The 17,383-nt window shown below is 48.6% G+C and overlaps 1 protein-coding gene across 1 annotated transcript in view; it reads left to right on the forward strand.

The window, feature by feature from the left end:
- The first annotated feature begins 3,429 nt into the window (after positions 1-3,429).
- The window catches only part of Olfml2a (olfactomedin-like 2A), a 29,323-nt gene continuing 15,369 nt past the window's right edge, over positions 3,430-17,383 (forward strand). Inside the window, exons 1-2 of the mRNA NM_001106572.2 lie at positions 3,430-3,609; positions 11,889-12,152. Coding sequence (NP_001100042.2) covers positions 3,505-3,609; positions 11,889-12,152 — 369 coding nt within the window. The 5' untranslated portion in view covers positions 3,430-3,504. The remainder of the gene's footprint in view (positions 3,610-11,888; positions 12,153-17,383) is intronic.

Raw genomic sequence — 17,383 nt, forward strand, 5'->3', positions numbered from 1 at the left:
GGAAAGCCAAGTGGCTCTGCAGACATCTTGTGCCTGAGGTTTGAAGAGAGGATGAAGACTGAATGTCAACCCAAAAAAAAAAAAAAAAAAAAAAAAGAGTTCAACCACATGCTCAGCTCCTGCAAACAACTCTTGATTCCTTTCAGCTCTGAGCTTCCTCCGTCCTTCCCAGAGCCTTCCCTGATACCTCGATTCCTCACCTAGCCCAGTCTTTACTCTCACCAGTATGTCCTCTGCTGCTAGTCAGCATGCAGAAGACCCTCACTAAATAGGCATCCACTAAGTCCATCACCAACACTTGGTCTTTTTTCTAATTTCTTGACATTTTCCTCACAGCCCTGAGAAGTGTGTGCCCTCTGCTCTGAGTTTACAGTTATAGAGACAGGTTTAAAGGGCTCTTGGCATTCACAGGGAAGACGGAGGAAATGGATGAAATGTATGTGAGGATTAGTCTAAGCAAACTAATCCTGAGGTCCTGAGGCTAGATCTAGTGAGACAGGGCTACAGCTAAAAACAAGGTAAGTATGGGCCTCATCGTGGGGGATCCTTACTACAGTGAATGGTGTAGACAGAAATCATAATTGCATGAGTGTTATAGCTAAGAACTGTCAGTGTGGGTTGGGGATTTAGCTCAGTGGTAGAGCGCTTGCCTAGCAAGCACAAGGCCATGGGTTCAGTCCCCAGCTCCGAAAAAAAGAAAAAAGGGAAAAAAAAAAAAAAAAAAAAAAAAAAAAAGAACTGTCAGTGTACCAGATGGGCTGGGGGAGGTGGTAACAGGACTTTTGAGATAGAAAGCACCAAAAGTGGGGTGGTCTAGCATGAGTGGGCCAGCCTAAGTGAGAAGACTGTGGAAGTAACAACACAAACCAAAGGTCCTGAGACCTTAGGGGCTGGGTACATTTGAGCTGTGGGTTACTCATGGTGATAGAGACATTGTTGGAGGTCATCATACATTGTCCAGAGGGGACAGAGTTCCTCCCATGGTCCCTGCCTTTGTTTTCTAGAGGGGCCTTCCATAAAGGGTCAGCCAGGCTGCCTGCCTCCATGAGAAAGCTAAGAAAGAGAATTCTTGCCTTGTTGAGTTGTTTTAAGTATACTTTGTCTATGTTTTGAAAAGATTGGACCCATGTTACAAAGCCTACAATTTTTTTTTAAAAAAAGGAAAGTATCTTATGAAGATCTTTAATAAGATCTTCTCTTTGGAAATAACCTCAATGCTGGTGTCTCGTGTGTCCTTTCAGACTTGGTCTGTGTACAGAAGAGCATGCCCAATAATTGTTTTTATACTAGGCCTTGACTCCTCTACAAGGACCTCTAGAAACTTGTTTATAAACAGTGAATGATGGCACACACCTTTAATCTCAGCATTCAGGAGGCAGAGACAGTTGGATCTCTGTGAGTTAGAGGCTAGCCTGGTCTACAGAGTGAGTTCCAGAACAGCCAGGAGCCAGGATTATTACACAGAGAAACCCTGTCTCAAAAGAAAAAAAGAAGAAAGAAAGAAAGAAAGAAAGAAAGGAAGAAAGAAAGAAAGGAGGAGGGTTGGAGAGATGACTCAGTGGTAAGAGCATTGACTTCTCTTCCAGAGGTCCTGAGTTCAATTCCCAGCAACCACATGGTGGCTCACAGCTCACAACCATCTGTCATGGGATCTGATGCCCTCTTCTGGTATCATATACATAAAATTAATAAATCTTAAAAAAAAAAAACAAGCACTGACGGCACACATGACTTTTTAGCTGAAGTCAGCTGAGAGTTAATACAGTAATTATATCTCTAGCTAGGTCAGTGGTTCTCCAACTCAAGAGCCCCTGGGAATTTCCTGAGAACACAAGTTACAGGATCCCCACATCCCGTGAATCTCTGGTTTAGTAACTAGGCTGAGGCCTGTGAGTTTTTATTTCTAACAAGTTCCCAGGGGATTCTGAGGCTGCCGACTGGGGGTAGAGAGTCCGAAAGCCACTGAGCCTGCTGCAAGGGGAGACAAAGCATGAGTATACTGGTGGCCTATTTGCCTCTCTACGGGGAGCTGGAAACTCAAAACACACTATGGAATACTGGCAAGGAAGAGGTGCAGTTCTTTAGGGGAAATACTTGTGAACAGAAGTAAGGAATGAATGGGTGTGGCTGAATGCAGGGCACAAGTCAGTGTTCCTTGCTTGTGTGATACAGGCTCAGTAAGCTGGGAAAATATGCAACAGGGGACACCTTCAATGACAGTGTAGAAAAGGAGTCCAGCCTCTAAGGGTGTGCAGAGGGTTGCCAGGGCCTACAAAAGAGTCTGGGAAGGACCCCCTACTGAAATAAAAGGGGAGAAACCAAAGGGGAACTGAGGTGGGAGGCAGTTTAACAGAGAGTGAGCCAGATCTCAGAGTGACTGAGTCCACAGTTAATTGCTTGCTTTGCAAATGCAAGAACTTGAATTGGGATCTCCCAGCATCCACATTAAATCATTAAATGTGTGTGTGTGTGTGTGTGTGTGTGTGTGTGTGTGTGTGTGTGTGTGTGTGTGTAAGTAGCATCAGAAGTGGAGAGGCAGAAACGGGAGGGGCCCTGGAACTCACTCTCCAATCAGTGTAGCCAAAAGAAAGAGCTCCAGGTTCAGTGAGAGGCCTTGTCTCAAATAACAAGCAGCAATGAAGGAGTGTGTTGGCCTAACCATCAGGGTCACCACGAACTTTCAGGAGAGCATATGGAAATACTATGAGACACAGACGGACCGATGGACGGGAGAGGGTGGGGGGGAGGGAGGGAGGGAGAGAGAGAGAGAGAGAGAGAGAGAGAGAGAGAGAGAGAATATGGATATGGATATGGATATGGATATGAATTAGGAAGGGTTAAGAAATACTGTCCTGGATTTCATTACATTGGATCTCAAAAGACCCAACAAAGCACCGCGGTGCAGCAGAAGCCTAAGAACCCTGGAGCTAGCAATTGCTGCCTGGGAAACTGAGAAGTCAGATGCTCTGCTGAGGATGGAAAGGAAAGGGCTGTTCTCGGCACAGCAGAGAGAGGAGAAAGATGGAAGATGTGGCAGAGGTTGGAACCTTGAAAAGGCTAGAACCGAAAATGTTGGGGAGAGGGGACAGGATGGTTTTGTCAGAGCAAGGACTGAACTGGAAGTACAACTTGAACTTTGCAACCATTCCAAAGAGACTATTTTCTCCCTTTTATCGATGGGGAAACTGGGGCTCAAAAAGGTAAAAGGACACGTGCAAGGTCCTTCATTTCACAGAACGGGACCCCAGTCCGTCGTGAGGCTGCACTTCTCTTACTGCCAGGCTGTTAGTACAGTCCTCTCTCTCCCAGAGACACTTTGCAAAGACGCGGGACTGCAGAGGATGGGCGGGGAGGGGAGAAGAGGGGCGGGCACCCCTCCACCCTAGCTCCGCCTCTAGCGGAGCTACTAGGGCACCCAGCTGGGGGGGCGCCACCTCGGCAGAGCTGGGCTGCAGCGCCGAGCTCGCAGTACTCGCGCGCAGAGGCGTCGGAGCCCACACAGCTATGGAAGCCGCAGCTGTCTTGCCTAGATGCCTCCAGCTGAGGCTGCTGCTGGTGCTGCTGCTGCTGGTTTTGCTTCGGGCTGGTCCTGTGTGGCCCGACAGTAAGGTACTGGAACCTGGCACAGCTAGGTGGTGACTGCGCGAGGGGGCGCTATGGCTGAGGGTGCTTGCCAAGGAGGGTGCATTCAGCAGGGAGTGGAGACTAAGGAAAGGGAGATCAGAATTGGGACTTAGTCTGGACTCTGCTGGAATCAAAGCCTTGAGAAAGGAACATGTGCAGGAAGAAGTTTCTAATAGGGTACTTCGGTCCTGGAGCCTGAGGAAGAGGTGCTTTGGACCTTGTCACTATACTCAGAAATCCGGCTTCAAACTCAGGATCCCGCTGGGAAGTCCCAGGTGCTCTGGGGCTGGGCAGGCAAGAGAAAAATGGACAATAAGAGCGACTGGTTGAGAGTTTCCATGGAAGGCTGACCACGTAGGGGTAATTGTTACCAAAGGACTCCCATACTTACAGTAGGCCTTAGACCAAGGCTTTCAGGAGAGGCTGGGAACACGAAGTTCCTTCTTCACTAAATCTGGCCTGTGAGACTTGAGTTCACATACTGTATTCACCTGTCAGCTGTGCTTTACACCTCTCTCTCTTTCTCTCTCCCCCCTCCTTCCCTCCCCCCTTCCTCCTTTCTTCCCTACCCCCCCCCATTTTATTGAAACAGGATCTCTGCGTATAATTCTGGCTGGCCTGAATCACAACATGTAGACCAGGCTGGCCTCAAACTCACAGAGATCCTACTGTATCTGCCTCCCCAGTGCTAAGATTAAAGACATTCACATTCATTATAAGCACGGGGAGGGGGGCTCTGTACTCACTCTTTACCGTTGATTTCTAGACTCCCGAGGTATACCTGCACTGTGCTTAGTAGTTGCCCAACAGATGAGGCTATGCTCCCCAGGAATCCCAAAGGCCAGGATTAGACCCAGAACAGACGCAGCGAGCACCTGAGACAGATCAGAGCCCCTTAAAGGCATTCTAGAAATGAACTGATAAGATGGACCTGGAGTGGCGGGTTCTCAACCTGTGGGTCATGGTCCCTCGGGTCGAATGAACTTTTCACAGGGGTCGAATATCAGATTCATTATGATTCATAAAAGTAGCAAAAATGCTGTTACGAAGTATTGACGAAAAAATTTTATGACAGGGGGGGGAGGGGTCACCACAACGTGAACTGTGTTAAAGGGCCACAGTGTTAGGAGGGTTGAGAACCCCTGGCCTAGAGGGAAACTGTAGGGGATCTGCTTGCTGAGGAGAAGGGCAGCAAAGGCTTCTCCAGATGTCATTCCAGTCTTTGTTTTTTTGTTATTTTTGTTTTTTAATAGAACTTGAGTCCACCTATGAGTAGGTAAAGGGCGAAAGCTTTTCTTTTGCTGTGCGAACTTTGGAAATGTGATTGGTGTCTCTGGACTTCAGTGCCTCTATCTGAAAAATCCATGACCCCTTTGGCTCAGATAGCACAAGTGAGCCAACCCTCTGTGGCTCAGAAAGGACATTTAGACTTGGGCATTTCTGAGCTTCTCAAGGAGGGCTCACATCCAAAACGAAGCTAAGACAAAGAAAACCCAACACCCTGTTTATGTAGTGAGTCAGCCAAACACTTGCTAGGTTGGGAAGGGGGTATATTTACTTGTCCCAGGGCAAGCTGGGGCTGGTGGATAGGGGAGGACAAAAGCAGCTGGGGACCCAGCACAACCCTCCCCCAGACACCTCCCAGGCCTGCTCCACTTCAGCCAGCTGGGAAAAATAAAAATCTAGTGATGGGTGAATTTACTCTGCATTCCTTAGCCCAGCCAGACTGCTGGCTCTGCAGAGCTGTTAGTGTTGTTATCTCTCTCTCTCTCTCTCTCTCTCTCTCTCTCTCTCTCTCTCTCTCTCTCTCCACAGTAACAACCTCAACTTCCCACCCCCCACCCCACCCCCACAAGCCTGGCCTGTTTTTGTTGGGGTGGGATGGGGGGCTTAAGTGGACCCCATCGGAACTTGAAGTGAACTTAGGCTCTTAGAGCTTTAACTTGGCCCCTCTGCAGGTTTCTTCTTCCTGGCAGGCGTCTACCCATTATAGAAGCCCGGGTATTCTGTTGGGTCTCCCTGCATTTTAAGTTGATGTTTATGGTGAGGCTGTCCTAAACAGGATTTGGAGTTTCCATCTAAGGAAGTGCTTTGTCTGACCCGAAGTAGGAGGGGGAACTCACAGCTGCCCTGGTATTTCTGCATGCCTGCCCAGCATTGAGACTGGGGTGGACAGGCAGGTAGTCCCAAGACACCACGGCAGGACAGCAGACGCGCCTGGGAAGTGATAATTTACCAGTCTCTCCATCTGAGAAAGGGCTGCCCCGACCTCATTCTCTGCATATGTGCAGGGGTGGAAGGGGCTTGAGCAAAGAAAGAAGACTGAGGCCTGTGGGACCCTGAGCAAGAGAACAGAAGGAGCTTAGCCTAGCAGGCTATGGTTTCCTGGGCCAGGTCAGATGTTCCAGCAGGCCAGTCCCAGGGGCTTAGGTGTTGTTTCAGATCTACTCCTGGAGTTTCCGCATGTGGGTGTAATTGGAAGCAGGCCCCCTGAGCAGAAAAAGCAGAACGACAGAGTAATGGAGTTCTCTTCCTGGTACAGTGTCAGGCCAAGCCAAAACCCACCATCTCTCCATAAGAAATGGGCCTGCTCCACGTTCCTTCTGGGAGAATAGCAGGACCGAGGTCCGTGCCCAGCATCTTACATTCAGCACCACACACCACTCTGCTGTCACTGCCGAGTGTTAGTGGTCCCACCCCAGGGGATAGATTTGAACACCCTAAAAGAATCACACTGCACTTTCCAAGTACAACCCCAGATAACAGCTCCCCATGGAGCTGGAGAGCAACACGGGTCATCAAAGGAGGTGATTTTGAAAGATTGATCAGCATAGAGGAATACATAACTGACACATCAGTCTATAGTCATGGAGCTGACGGCAAGGTACAAACTTGAGAAATACGGTAACACCTCTGAAAACCTCATGTCAACTTGCTCCACCATTATGAGAACATTCCCTTAGCCCAGCCAGATTTATCCATTCCTCTCAAAAACAAACAAACAACAACAACAACAACAAAACAAAAAACAAAAAACAAAGCCTCAAGCTACCCACTATCCGTCTCACTGTGAACCTGCAAATACCCAAAGGCCTCTGCAGCACAAACGATCTCCACTGGGAGCTTTGGCAGGAGTGTGTACTGAGCACAGAGGCCAGGGGGCTGAGGCAGGGACTTTCCTATTCGACAGCAACTTTCAGCTTTCATGCCGAGGGATACACCCGGGAGGTAGCCCCAGATCTCATGCCATCCTTGTGTATAGACCTCTGTCTATCCCAGCTCAGTTGCTGGGGAGAAGCCTTGGCTTGGTGACCGTTAAGTACTCAGAGAAAGGATACCTTGTAACAACATTGTTGAACATCAGACTGTGCTGAGTGACCCCGCACAAGCTTTTAACCTTCCCTGATGTACCCTGGAGTTGTGGTAAGGTCGAAGAGAGAAGAGAAACAGGTGATGAGGCCGGGGTGGGGGTGGGGCTTCCAGAAGCAGCATATATAACACGGATTGCTTAAATTAGCAGTTACTTTGGGCCAGAACAGCTGCTCTGTGTACAGTGACTGTTGGCAGTTTCATTGACAAGTTCAGGAGGGGATTGATAGCCACCCCATTTTACAGAGAGGGGAGCTGAAGTTCAGAGGGCTCAAGGCCACTCAGGAAGGAGTTATGTGTGCTGAGACTGTAGCCCAGACTTAGCTTTCCACTGTTGTGCCTGGCTGTCTCCAGCATTACCCCACTGGAGGCAGGACCCTGCTGCATTCCTGGCACCTGGGCCTGGGAGCAGTGGCCTTCTTCCAGCTCCCAGCGTGTGAGAACTTTGGCCACCCCCATCAGGACATAGCACCTCATCTGAGGAGGAAGGAATGTAGCAATCTGATGTGGAAGCAGCTGCTGGGTGGGTGGGGTTAATGTCCATAGATTGGGGGGGTCCTCTAGGAGACCCCCTCTCTGGTGATTCCCTCTCTGATGAGGTTCTGGGGCCAGAGAAGCCCAGGAAATGGATAGTCCTCTGAGCCTGACTGTTCACAAAGCAGGGGAAAATTGGCTTGCAGCCCCTGGAGTACACTTCACCCACAGAGGACCAGGGCAGAGGGCAGGACCAAAGCATCCTCTCTAGCTCTCCTCACCGCCCACTATTCCCCGTCCCCTGCATAGCTGCAGAAGAAACAGAGGAAATCTATACAGCCCAGGCTCTCCCTCTCCAACCTGGCACTTCATGATTCAGGGGGCTGTTTCCTCATCTGTAGGATGTGGCTAATAAAAGGAAAAAAAAGTAGACCAGCACGCCCACACAGAAACTGATAGCCAGTTCTCCTGCAGGGTGCCAAGCCCCTGTAGTAACCATTGCAAACGCTGTAGAGCCCAGTGCAGTCCTCCCTGAGTGTGGGACTGGCACTCACTCCCACTTCCACCTCTCATTCCGCCTGTATCCTTGGGATCACACCAGTCACAGCCTGTGCCCACAGGTGTCAGCTCAGTCAGATGAGCACAAGTAACCTGGCTGGCCGTAGACACCAGCCAACTTGGGCCTGCCAAAACACAATGGCAGGTTGGAGAGGGTAAGCTCAGATTGTGTGGACTTCCTCTGTTTCTGCTGAAGCTACAGAGAGTGCAGGAGTGGGGAGGAGGAAATCGAGGAAAGGAAGGGCAGAGGAATGGACTGGGGAAAAGATCCACTCTTTAAGGGCACACCCTCGGTGGCCTACTTCCCCAAACTGGGCCCCCTCCTGAGGTGCAGTGACTCCCAAAAATGCCATCCAATTATGAGTCCATCAGTGGATTAAGCCATGGATGAGCTCAGAGCCCTTGTGATTCCACCTCCCAGGATCACCAGCAAGCAACTGAGCCTTCAGCACAAGAATCTTGAGTGACATTCCAGTCGTACACAGAGAGCTGAGATCCTCAGTCAGCCGACTCTGGTACCCTCCGAGACTGAGTTCTGCCATGCCCTAAAGCCTCACCTCCTGCCACCCTGCACCCCTGAAATCACCAGCCAGGGAGACCTCCCCACCCACCCGCTCCCAAGGCCTCCTGAAAAGCCACGCTTGGTTTTTGCCTATCTGATTTGCTTCCCAGCAATACCTTCTTCACAAAGGACACCTTTCTTCTCCTCGAGACCCTCAAAGTGTCAGTGTGCTTCAGAGCTTGCTGTGTTGGTTCTCTGTGGCTAAAGAAGTCAAGAATGCTCCCTGGTCTAGTTCCCCTGCACCTCCAACTGTCACCCATTCAGGGCCTGCCAGACGCCAGGACTCAAACAGGTATCTGAAGACCTAGAAAGGAAATAGATGTCTCAGTTCCTCTCCTTAGGACCCCAGTGCTTAGCTGAGGCCCAGGGTGTCAGGCTCACCTGTGTCCTTATGGTTCCTTCTTTGGTGATAGCTGAGCAGCCACAGGTCTGGGGTGAGTTTTTGTGGACTGTGCTGGAATTAGCTGTGCTAAGGCTCAGAGCCCAGGGTTTGGCCATGCAAGGCACCTGTGTCTCACTGCATCGATATCTGAGAATACAGAGCTGGTGGTATCCCAGAAACAAGTGGCCACATTTGGTCATAGGGTGTGTTGCATCCAAGGGTGGAGTTGAAGAGGAAGGGGGAGGAGGAGGAGGAAACCACTGGCTTGAGGTCATGTCTCATGTGAGCCCCACTTTGAGAAGGCTGCATACTGAGAGTCCTCCATTCTGCCACTGAAGAAGTGGGGATAGAACCTGTTGAAGGTCACCACCTCACAGGGCACAGGAAAGCAGTGGGAGTCACATAGAAAGAGGCGCTCTTGAGGTCCCTCTCCATTCAATGAGACAATAGGCAGTTAATGGTTGTGGAGGGAGGGGGTGTGATTTTCTTCAATGGTGCGGCCTTCATTAATCTCAGTGGAACACACACAGACATACACACACTACCAAAGTAGGAGGGGAGCTTGGGAAGATGAAGGGTTTCAGCAGGAGAGAGCAAGGGATGATAAAGGGTCATAGGGGGAAAATGACCAAAATGTATCATATCTATGTGCGACGCTGTCAACCAAAAAAGATAACAATGATATATCAGAGATAATCTTCTACATCGAAGGCATGTGACGTTACCTCTCTGAGCCTGTTTCCTTATATCTTAATAATGGCTCACCCACTGGCACATTTTGTATATGCCAGCTCCTGGTTTCCGGCGTTTTGTTTTGTTTTATATTTCATCTAAACCTCACAAGTCACTGAGTCAGGACCACACTTTGCAGATCCAGAAAGAAAGATTACAGGAACAGAAAGCTTCCTGCTACGTGTGTGTGTGTGTGTGTGTGTGTGTGTGTGTGTGTGTGTGTGTGTGTCTATGCAATACCCAAGGAGTCCAGAAGAGGACATCAGAACTGGAGTTGCAGATGGTTGTAAGAAACCATATGGGTGCTGGGAATCAAAACCTGGTCTTCTACAAGAGCAACCAGTGTTCTTAATCATGGAGCCATCTCTCCTGCTCTAAGGCCCTTAACTCCTGTACTTTTAACCCTGTATTCCAGCAAAGTGCAGCAGGTGTTTATAGAGAACTTTTATGGGGTAGGTGGGCACAGAAGGAAATTAGAGCGAGCCCCTGCCTCTAAATAATGTCCCCCCCCCACCAAGATGGAGCCCAGGCAACCTACATGCTAGAAAAGTGTTCTAGGGGCTCCACTCCTCATCCCCCTCCCTGCACATGAGGCTGAAACTAAGAAAATATGGATATGTTTCAGGTATGAATTTATAACAAAGGAAAAGGCCATAAAATGAAGAGATATTCAATAACACAAGGTTAGGGAGGGAGGCGGTGGCAGTGCTATGATGTGATATGATGAACTGAACCATATAGTGAGAGCAGGGAACATTTATGAGGAGAGTATTATATACACAAAGGATCTGAGTCTGAGCCACCATAAGAGTAGGGCAGTAGAAAGCAGTTAGAGAGGGAGCGTCAGCTCACATGTCTTAAAACCCACATCTCCACACACAGATGTTATGCAGCAGGTACATGCAGTACCCAGGACCAGAGAGGACATTAGATCCCCAGAACTAGAGTTGCAGATGGTTGTAAGTGACCCATGATACTGGGAATCAAAACCTACACAAAACCTTCATGATGCACCCTCTCTGTTTCCTCTGCCACTGTGGCTCCCATGGAAAAGCTTGTGGCAAAGGGGGACTGAAAAGAAGAATAACCATCTGTCATGGAATCCAATGCCATCTTCTGGTGTGTCTGAAGACAGCTATAGTGTACTCACATACATAAAATAGATAAATAAATCTTAAAAAAAAAACTTTTTTTTTGAAGCTGGGGACCAAAAAATTTCTTTAAAAAAAAAAAAGAATCACATGAAGAACTAGCTTCAAGAGTGGTTGCATGTTGTCCCCAGAAGCAAAGAGAGCTATGAGCCATGTTACTTCCAGACTAACCAAGGTGAAGAGGGTTAAGATGACTGGTCTAGAATGTCTTGGAATAATTTATAAGTAAGACTTAGGAACAACAACAAAGGATATAATGCATTGCAACACCCAGAGTATGATGAGTGTTCAATCAAAAGTACTAATGGGGGTGGGGTATGTGCACATGAGCACAGGTGCCATGGGAAGCCAGAAGAGGAAGTCATACCGCCTGCAGCTGGACTTACAGAAGATTTTCGAGCTGTCCAATGTGGGTGCTGGGGACCAAAGAGCAGTGTGTGCTCTTAACAGCTGAGCCATCTCTCCAGTCCCCATAAATCCTGCTTCTTTCGTTTAGCATAAGCCTTCAGAGTTGATTTCCTGCTGCTGCAATTCATCCTATTTAGATGCTGGAGTCTCTGTCTGTTGAGTAGCTGGATAAGTGTGTTGTTTCCTCGTGTGACTATTGTGAACATAGCTGATATGAACACAAGTCTTTGGACATTACTTTCCAGGCAATTATTAAATCCTGTCATGTCTCCTTATTATTCTGTCTGTCTGTCTGTCTTTGAGACAGGGTCTTACTATGTAGCTTTGGCTCTCCTGGATCTTACCATGTAGACCAGGCTGGCCTCTAAACTCCCAGAGATTTGCCTGCTTCTGCCTACTAAGTGCTGGGATTAAAGGCGAAAGCTAAAAGGAAACCTGCTGGAAACCTGCCACAACCAGGTATTAGCATTTGAATTGTCATTGTGATGCTGCTGCTGAGTCCCTTGTCCCTTCTCTGCTACCTCTAAGTGCCACCCAGAGACCAGCAGGCTTCATTCTGCTACACCCATACGCCAGGCCTGCCCTCACAGCACTGGCAAATGGAGCCCCTGTTGCCCACCCTCTGCAGGTGTTCAGTGACCTGGACCAGGTGCGGATGACCTCGGAGGGCTCTGACTGCCGCTGCAAATGCATCATGCGACCGCTGAGCAAGGATGCGTGCAGCCGGGTGCGAAGTGGGCGCGCACGAGTCGAGGATTTCTACACAGTGGAGACACTGAGCTCAGGGGCCGACTGCCGGTGCTCCTGCACCGCCCCGCCCTCCTCACTCAACCCCTGTGAGAACGAGTGGAAGATGGAGAAACTGAAGAAGCAGGCACCCGAGCTCCTCAAGGTAGGCTGACAGTGAGGGCGTTAGCCTGGCTCTCCCATGACGTCTGTGTCTCGGGTTGGAAAACTGCGGCTTCCTGAGTGAAGCCCGCTTCATATGCCTTCACCTAACTGTATTATAAATACTGGGGCACTTTATTATCTTGCTTGTTCTGTCTTGCTTTTTTTTAAAGATTTATTTATTATTTATTTCATGTATGTGAGTACACTGTCGCTGTCTTCAGACACATCAGATGAGAGCATCAGATCTCTTTACAGATGGTTGTGAGCCACCATGTGGTTGCTGGGAATTGAACTCAGGACCTCTAGAAGAGCAGTCGGTGCTCTTAACCGCTGAGCCATCTCTCCAGCCCCTGTCTTGCTTTTTGAGTCAAGGTCACACTCTGTTGCCCACACTGGCCTGGAATTCACTATATAGGATATAGTGATATATATTCACTAGGATAGCTAGCCTGGAATTTGCAGCTGTCCTCCTGCCTCTGCCTGTCTGAGTTCAGGGACTATAGGCATGGGCCACCATACCAGGCTTACTTTTGCTCAGTTACTTTAATTGAGATAGGGGTTCATGTGTAACAGGCTGGCCTCAAACTTCCTATGTAGCCCAAGATGACCTTGAACTTCTGATCCTCCAATCTCAGCTTACTAAGTACTGACAATATGGTGCCATGCCAGAAACCAGTGGACTTGGTGGGGCTGAGATTTGAATCCAGGTCCTGCTGTGTCCAAATCATGCATCTGAACCATTCATTCCTTTGTTCTTCTCTTAAGGACCACTTCGTTAGGTCTTACAAACAGCCAGAATATTCCATATACCCTGCCCCTCACCCCCTTCTTTCCCCTGAGACAGGGTTTCTTTGTGTAGCCCAGGCTGCCCTGGAACTCACTCTGTAGACCAGGCCGGCTTGGAACTCAGAGATCCACCTACTTCTGTCTGTCTCCCAAGTGCAAGGATTAAGGGCATGCACCACCACCATCCAGCCCGTATCTTTATAAAATAATTACACGAGTGTTTTACCTATATGTATATAAGTACATCACATGCATGACCGCTGTCCATGGAGGCCAGAAGAGGCCATCAGATCCCCTGGAGCTGAATTACAGGTGCCGAGAGCTGAACCCAGGTCCTCTCTAAGAAGTGGTCTTAACTGTGAGGCCATCTCTCTGCCCCCCTGCTGATATCTTTGAAAGTCTTTTTCTCTTACAATCTCTCTCTCTCTCTCTCTTTTTTTTTTTTTTTTCTTTTTTTTCCGGAGCTGGGGACCGAACCCAGGGCCTTGCGCTTGCTAGGCAAGCGCTCTACCATTGAGCTAAATCCCCAACCCCTTTACAATCTCTCTCAACCATGCATCGCATTAGTCTATTTGGTATCAGAAACTATGAAAGGTCTGAGATGCTGCCCTACTTGTTGTCTAAATTTACAAGTGACAGAGCCCTGGATGCTGGTGACACACACAACATAGTGGGCCTTGCCATTCTCTTTCCCTGGCTTGCTGTGCCCAGTGTACTGTGTTCAGTGTGATGCAGGGTAGAGGAGTCGTGAGCCCAGAGAACTAATCTTGTGTCTTTCCTTGCAGGAAAATGCTGTCTCATAACCTAAAGCTACTCTCTAGCTAGATGGCTCACAAAGTAAGATGATTGACTCATTTGCACGCAAGATGCACAGGAAAGCAAGAGACCCATGGAGAACTGTTTCCAGCGTGTGGTTAAAAATGTTTTCTTTAAATTTAACTTTAAGTTTATTTTTATACCACAAAAATTGATGCCAAAATTATCAAACTTGGAAGGAGCAGCACATTTTAAGCCGAGTGGCCTCCTAACAGTTTGGCAGTGCCTGGATAGCAGTGTCTCCCTGGGGTCTCCCCAGAGCCTGTGGATTCCAGGCATCTAACCCAAAGGCCTGTCTGCAGTTAACGGGGCAAATCTGGTTTCTTCTCTCCTCCCCCCCCCCCCCCCGGAGCTGGGGACCGAACCCAGGGCCTTGCGCTTGCTAGGCAAGCGCTCTACCACTGAGCTAAATCCCCAACCCGGTTTCTTCTCAAATCAATGGTCTAACAACTGGAGGTTCTGTTGTTCCTGTTTTGGTTTGTGGATCTGTGATCTCATACTGTAGCCCAGACTGACCTCATACTTGTAGCAACGATCCTCCTGCTTCGGCCTCCCAAGTGCTGGGATTGCAGGAACGCGCTATCGTGCCCAGCTTCTACAGCTAAGTTATGAGCATGCTCACTGTGAAGATGCACAGGGCTCCCTGTCTAAGCAGTGCCTCGTGTCATCCTTGCTGGAACCCTTTGGGAAGGGAGCTTACGGGGCCAGTTTTACTCATAGCGGACTCTGAGCCCAAAGAAGGGATGAAAGTTGCCTGAAATCATAGAAAGGTATAACAGGACAAAGTCGAGCCCCGAATTCTCTGTTACATTCCATTACCCACCTACAAGGTCACTAAGTGAGGTTCTCCCACCAACCCATTGTCCCTTGGGTCATTTTGGAGCATGGCAGACGTAATGTTTCGTTCGTATATGCGGTCTAGACTTGGCCTTAGAGATGGTTACCTTGCCAGGTAGGACTCTGCAGGGCAGACGAGACCACCTACAGCTCAGGGCTTCTCCCACTCGGTTGGCTCTGCTGCCCTCAGCAGGAGGCTCTGTGTAAACATCCCAGGGGGGAAATTAAGAGGATCCCCTGGGTACAGAGCTTGCCTTGCAGCCTACCTTTTTATATCAGACCCTTGGATCATGCTAATAACTACAGCTAGGATCTGGTCTAGACCGCATGGTTTTATAGAAGAGGATACTGCCCCATTTTTTTGGGTAGACTGGCCAAGAGAAATGCCTCTTTTTCTTTTTGGACATAGGTCAGCTATAGCCTCATCCTTGAGGAATTGCCAGGCTGAGGACACAGCTGCTGACTAGCAATGGCAGTGTGCTCTGTACTGTGCCAGGAATTGTGCTAGGGATCATGGGAACCCCAAAGAGGGGCAACATTGGGCCTGGGCTTGAGAGAGTCATAGGAGAGCATTCTGAACAGAGGTTGGTGGTGCTGTAACAAAGGCAGCCTTCTGGTCCACACTCTACCCCCCAGCCCCCAGTTTAGCCCCATGGCTACCTGTCACTTCCTCATATACATGGCTTTTGAAACTATCTGTAGTGAAGTGAAGGTCTAATTAAAAAGGAAAACAAAAACCCAGATATCTACTGGGCTAGAGATATGACTCAGCAGTTAAGATTGCTTTGCTCCCCTTCAGAGGACCAGCGCTTAGTTCCCGATACTCCTGTTGGATAGCTTACTGCCTGTAATCCCAACTGCAAGGGATCTGACATTCTCTTCTGGCTTTTGACTGGGCTGTACTTGTGTACACACACACACACACACACACACACACACACACACACACAAAGGGTAGTGTTACACCCTAGCACTTGGGAGGCAGAGGCAGGTGGATCTCTGAGTTTGAGGTCACTCTGGTTTATGTAGTTAGTTCCAGGATAGCCAGAGTTACATAGTGGGTATCTGTCTTGAAACAAACAGACAAGTCTGCCAAGGCCTAATACGTCATGAAACACTCTAGAAATAGAGTTTAGGAAAATGAAGCTGGGAGTGTAGCTGAGCGGTAGAGCGCCTGTTTGGTGTGCATAGGCTCCATCCTCAATGCAGAAAAGGGGAAGAGAGGGGGAGAGGGAGGGACAAGAACAGGAAGTGGCTGAGGAGAGAGCGCTTGATGGGAAGTGTTTGCTAGGGAAGCATGAGGGCCTGAGTTTGGGTCCCCAGAACCCATAGAAAAGCCTGCCATGGAGACCCATGCTTGTAACCCAGTACTCATGGGAACAGAGACAGGACGACACTGGAGCTTGCTGACCACAGTGTAGACAAAATGGCAACTTCCAGGTTCTCTGTCTCAGGAGATAAGATAGAGGCAGACACCTAACATTGACCTATAGCCTATACAAATGAGCTCGCCTGCATTATCCAGGGGAGGAGAGAGGAAGGAAAGCAAAAAGAAAGAGAAAGCAGGCATGCTTAATTTGAAATCCAATGTCTTATGAGAGTCGAGACATATAAAATTGTGACTACAAAACATAGTGAAAATCCAGAACCTCTTCTCTCACTCTGTGCTGATTTTGCCCACAGTCACGGCAAGCAGTTTGTTCCCACGCCACTCACAGAGCAGATTCATGGCCACGGCTCACCTCAGCTCATCCTCTCTCTGCTCAGAGTGTCCTGTCCTGATAGCTCTGTGAGTTTGTCCCTCCTCTAGAGCTCAGCTCAATGCTAACTGACTGGGGCTGAAGAGATGGCTTCCTGCCGAAGAGCAATGGCTGCTCTTGCGTAGGACCAGGGTTTGATTCCCAGCGTCCACATGGTAGCTTACAACCATCTGTGACTCCAATTCCAGGGATCCAATACCCTAGGCTGGCCTCCACAGCACCTACATGGTGCACAGACGTATGCATGCAAACACCCATACATGGAAAATAAGAAAATCTAAGAAAGAAGCGAATAAAAAGACGTGTTTTTTGGGTTGGGCTGATCAATTGAAATAAGCAGGCCTTCAGGCCTGTGATTCATGACCAGGTAGCCCATTATAAACTCACTCCCCAGCAGCACTACACCAGGTTACACAAGGCAAGGCCGTGAGGGGAGACCTCCCAAATAAGGATGTGGCCCCCACCAAGGTCAGCTTCAACCGGGTCCCTCAGGAGCCAGGAAACTGGCCTTACAGATGCCCACACTCTCAGTTATAGTTCAGGACTGCCTGTAGGCGACATAGGGTGTCTTTGGAGTTCAGCCACGTTGTCATTCAAAGGGAAGGTGTGTACAGAGAGGATGATATCAGGTTACAAAGTACAGATCTGCAGAAGAGCTCCCAGGTTCCATCATACGGAAGGGTGATTGTGGGAGGTAATAGTTAAATGCCTATTTGACTTGGTAACATCACAAAGAAGCTAGATTTATAGTATACATTATATTTATAATTATATTATATATAACACATCTCATATATATTTATATCTAATTCTGTATCTCATATATATTTAATATATATATATATATATATATATATATATATATATATATATATATCACCCACATGTATCTCTTTCTGCTGGGGATGTGCCCAATGGTGGAGTATTTGCCTAGTGGGTAGGAGGCCTTGAGATTCATTCCTAGTTCTTCAAAAAAAGAAAGTATAAATGTGCATATTTGCAAAATGCCTCAACGAAATCCAATGTGCTACTT

The sequence above is a fragment of the Rattus norvegicus genome, chromosome 3 (genome assembly GCF_036323735.1).
Source record: "Rattus norvegicus strain BN/NHsdMcwi chromosome 3, GRCr8, whole genome shotgun sequence".
NCBI classification, from domain to species: Eukaryota; Metazoa; Chordata; class Mammalia; order Rodentia; family Muridae; genus Rattus; species Rattus norvegicus.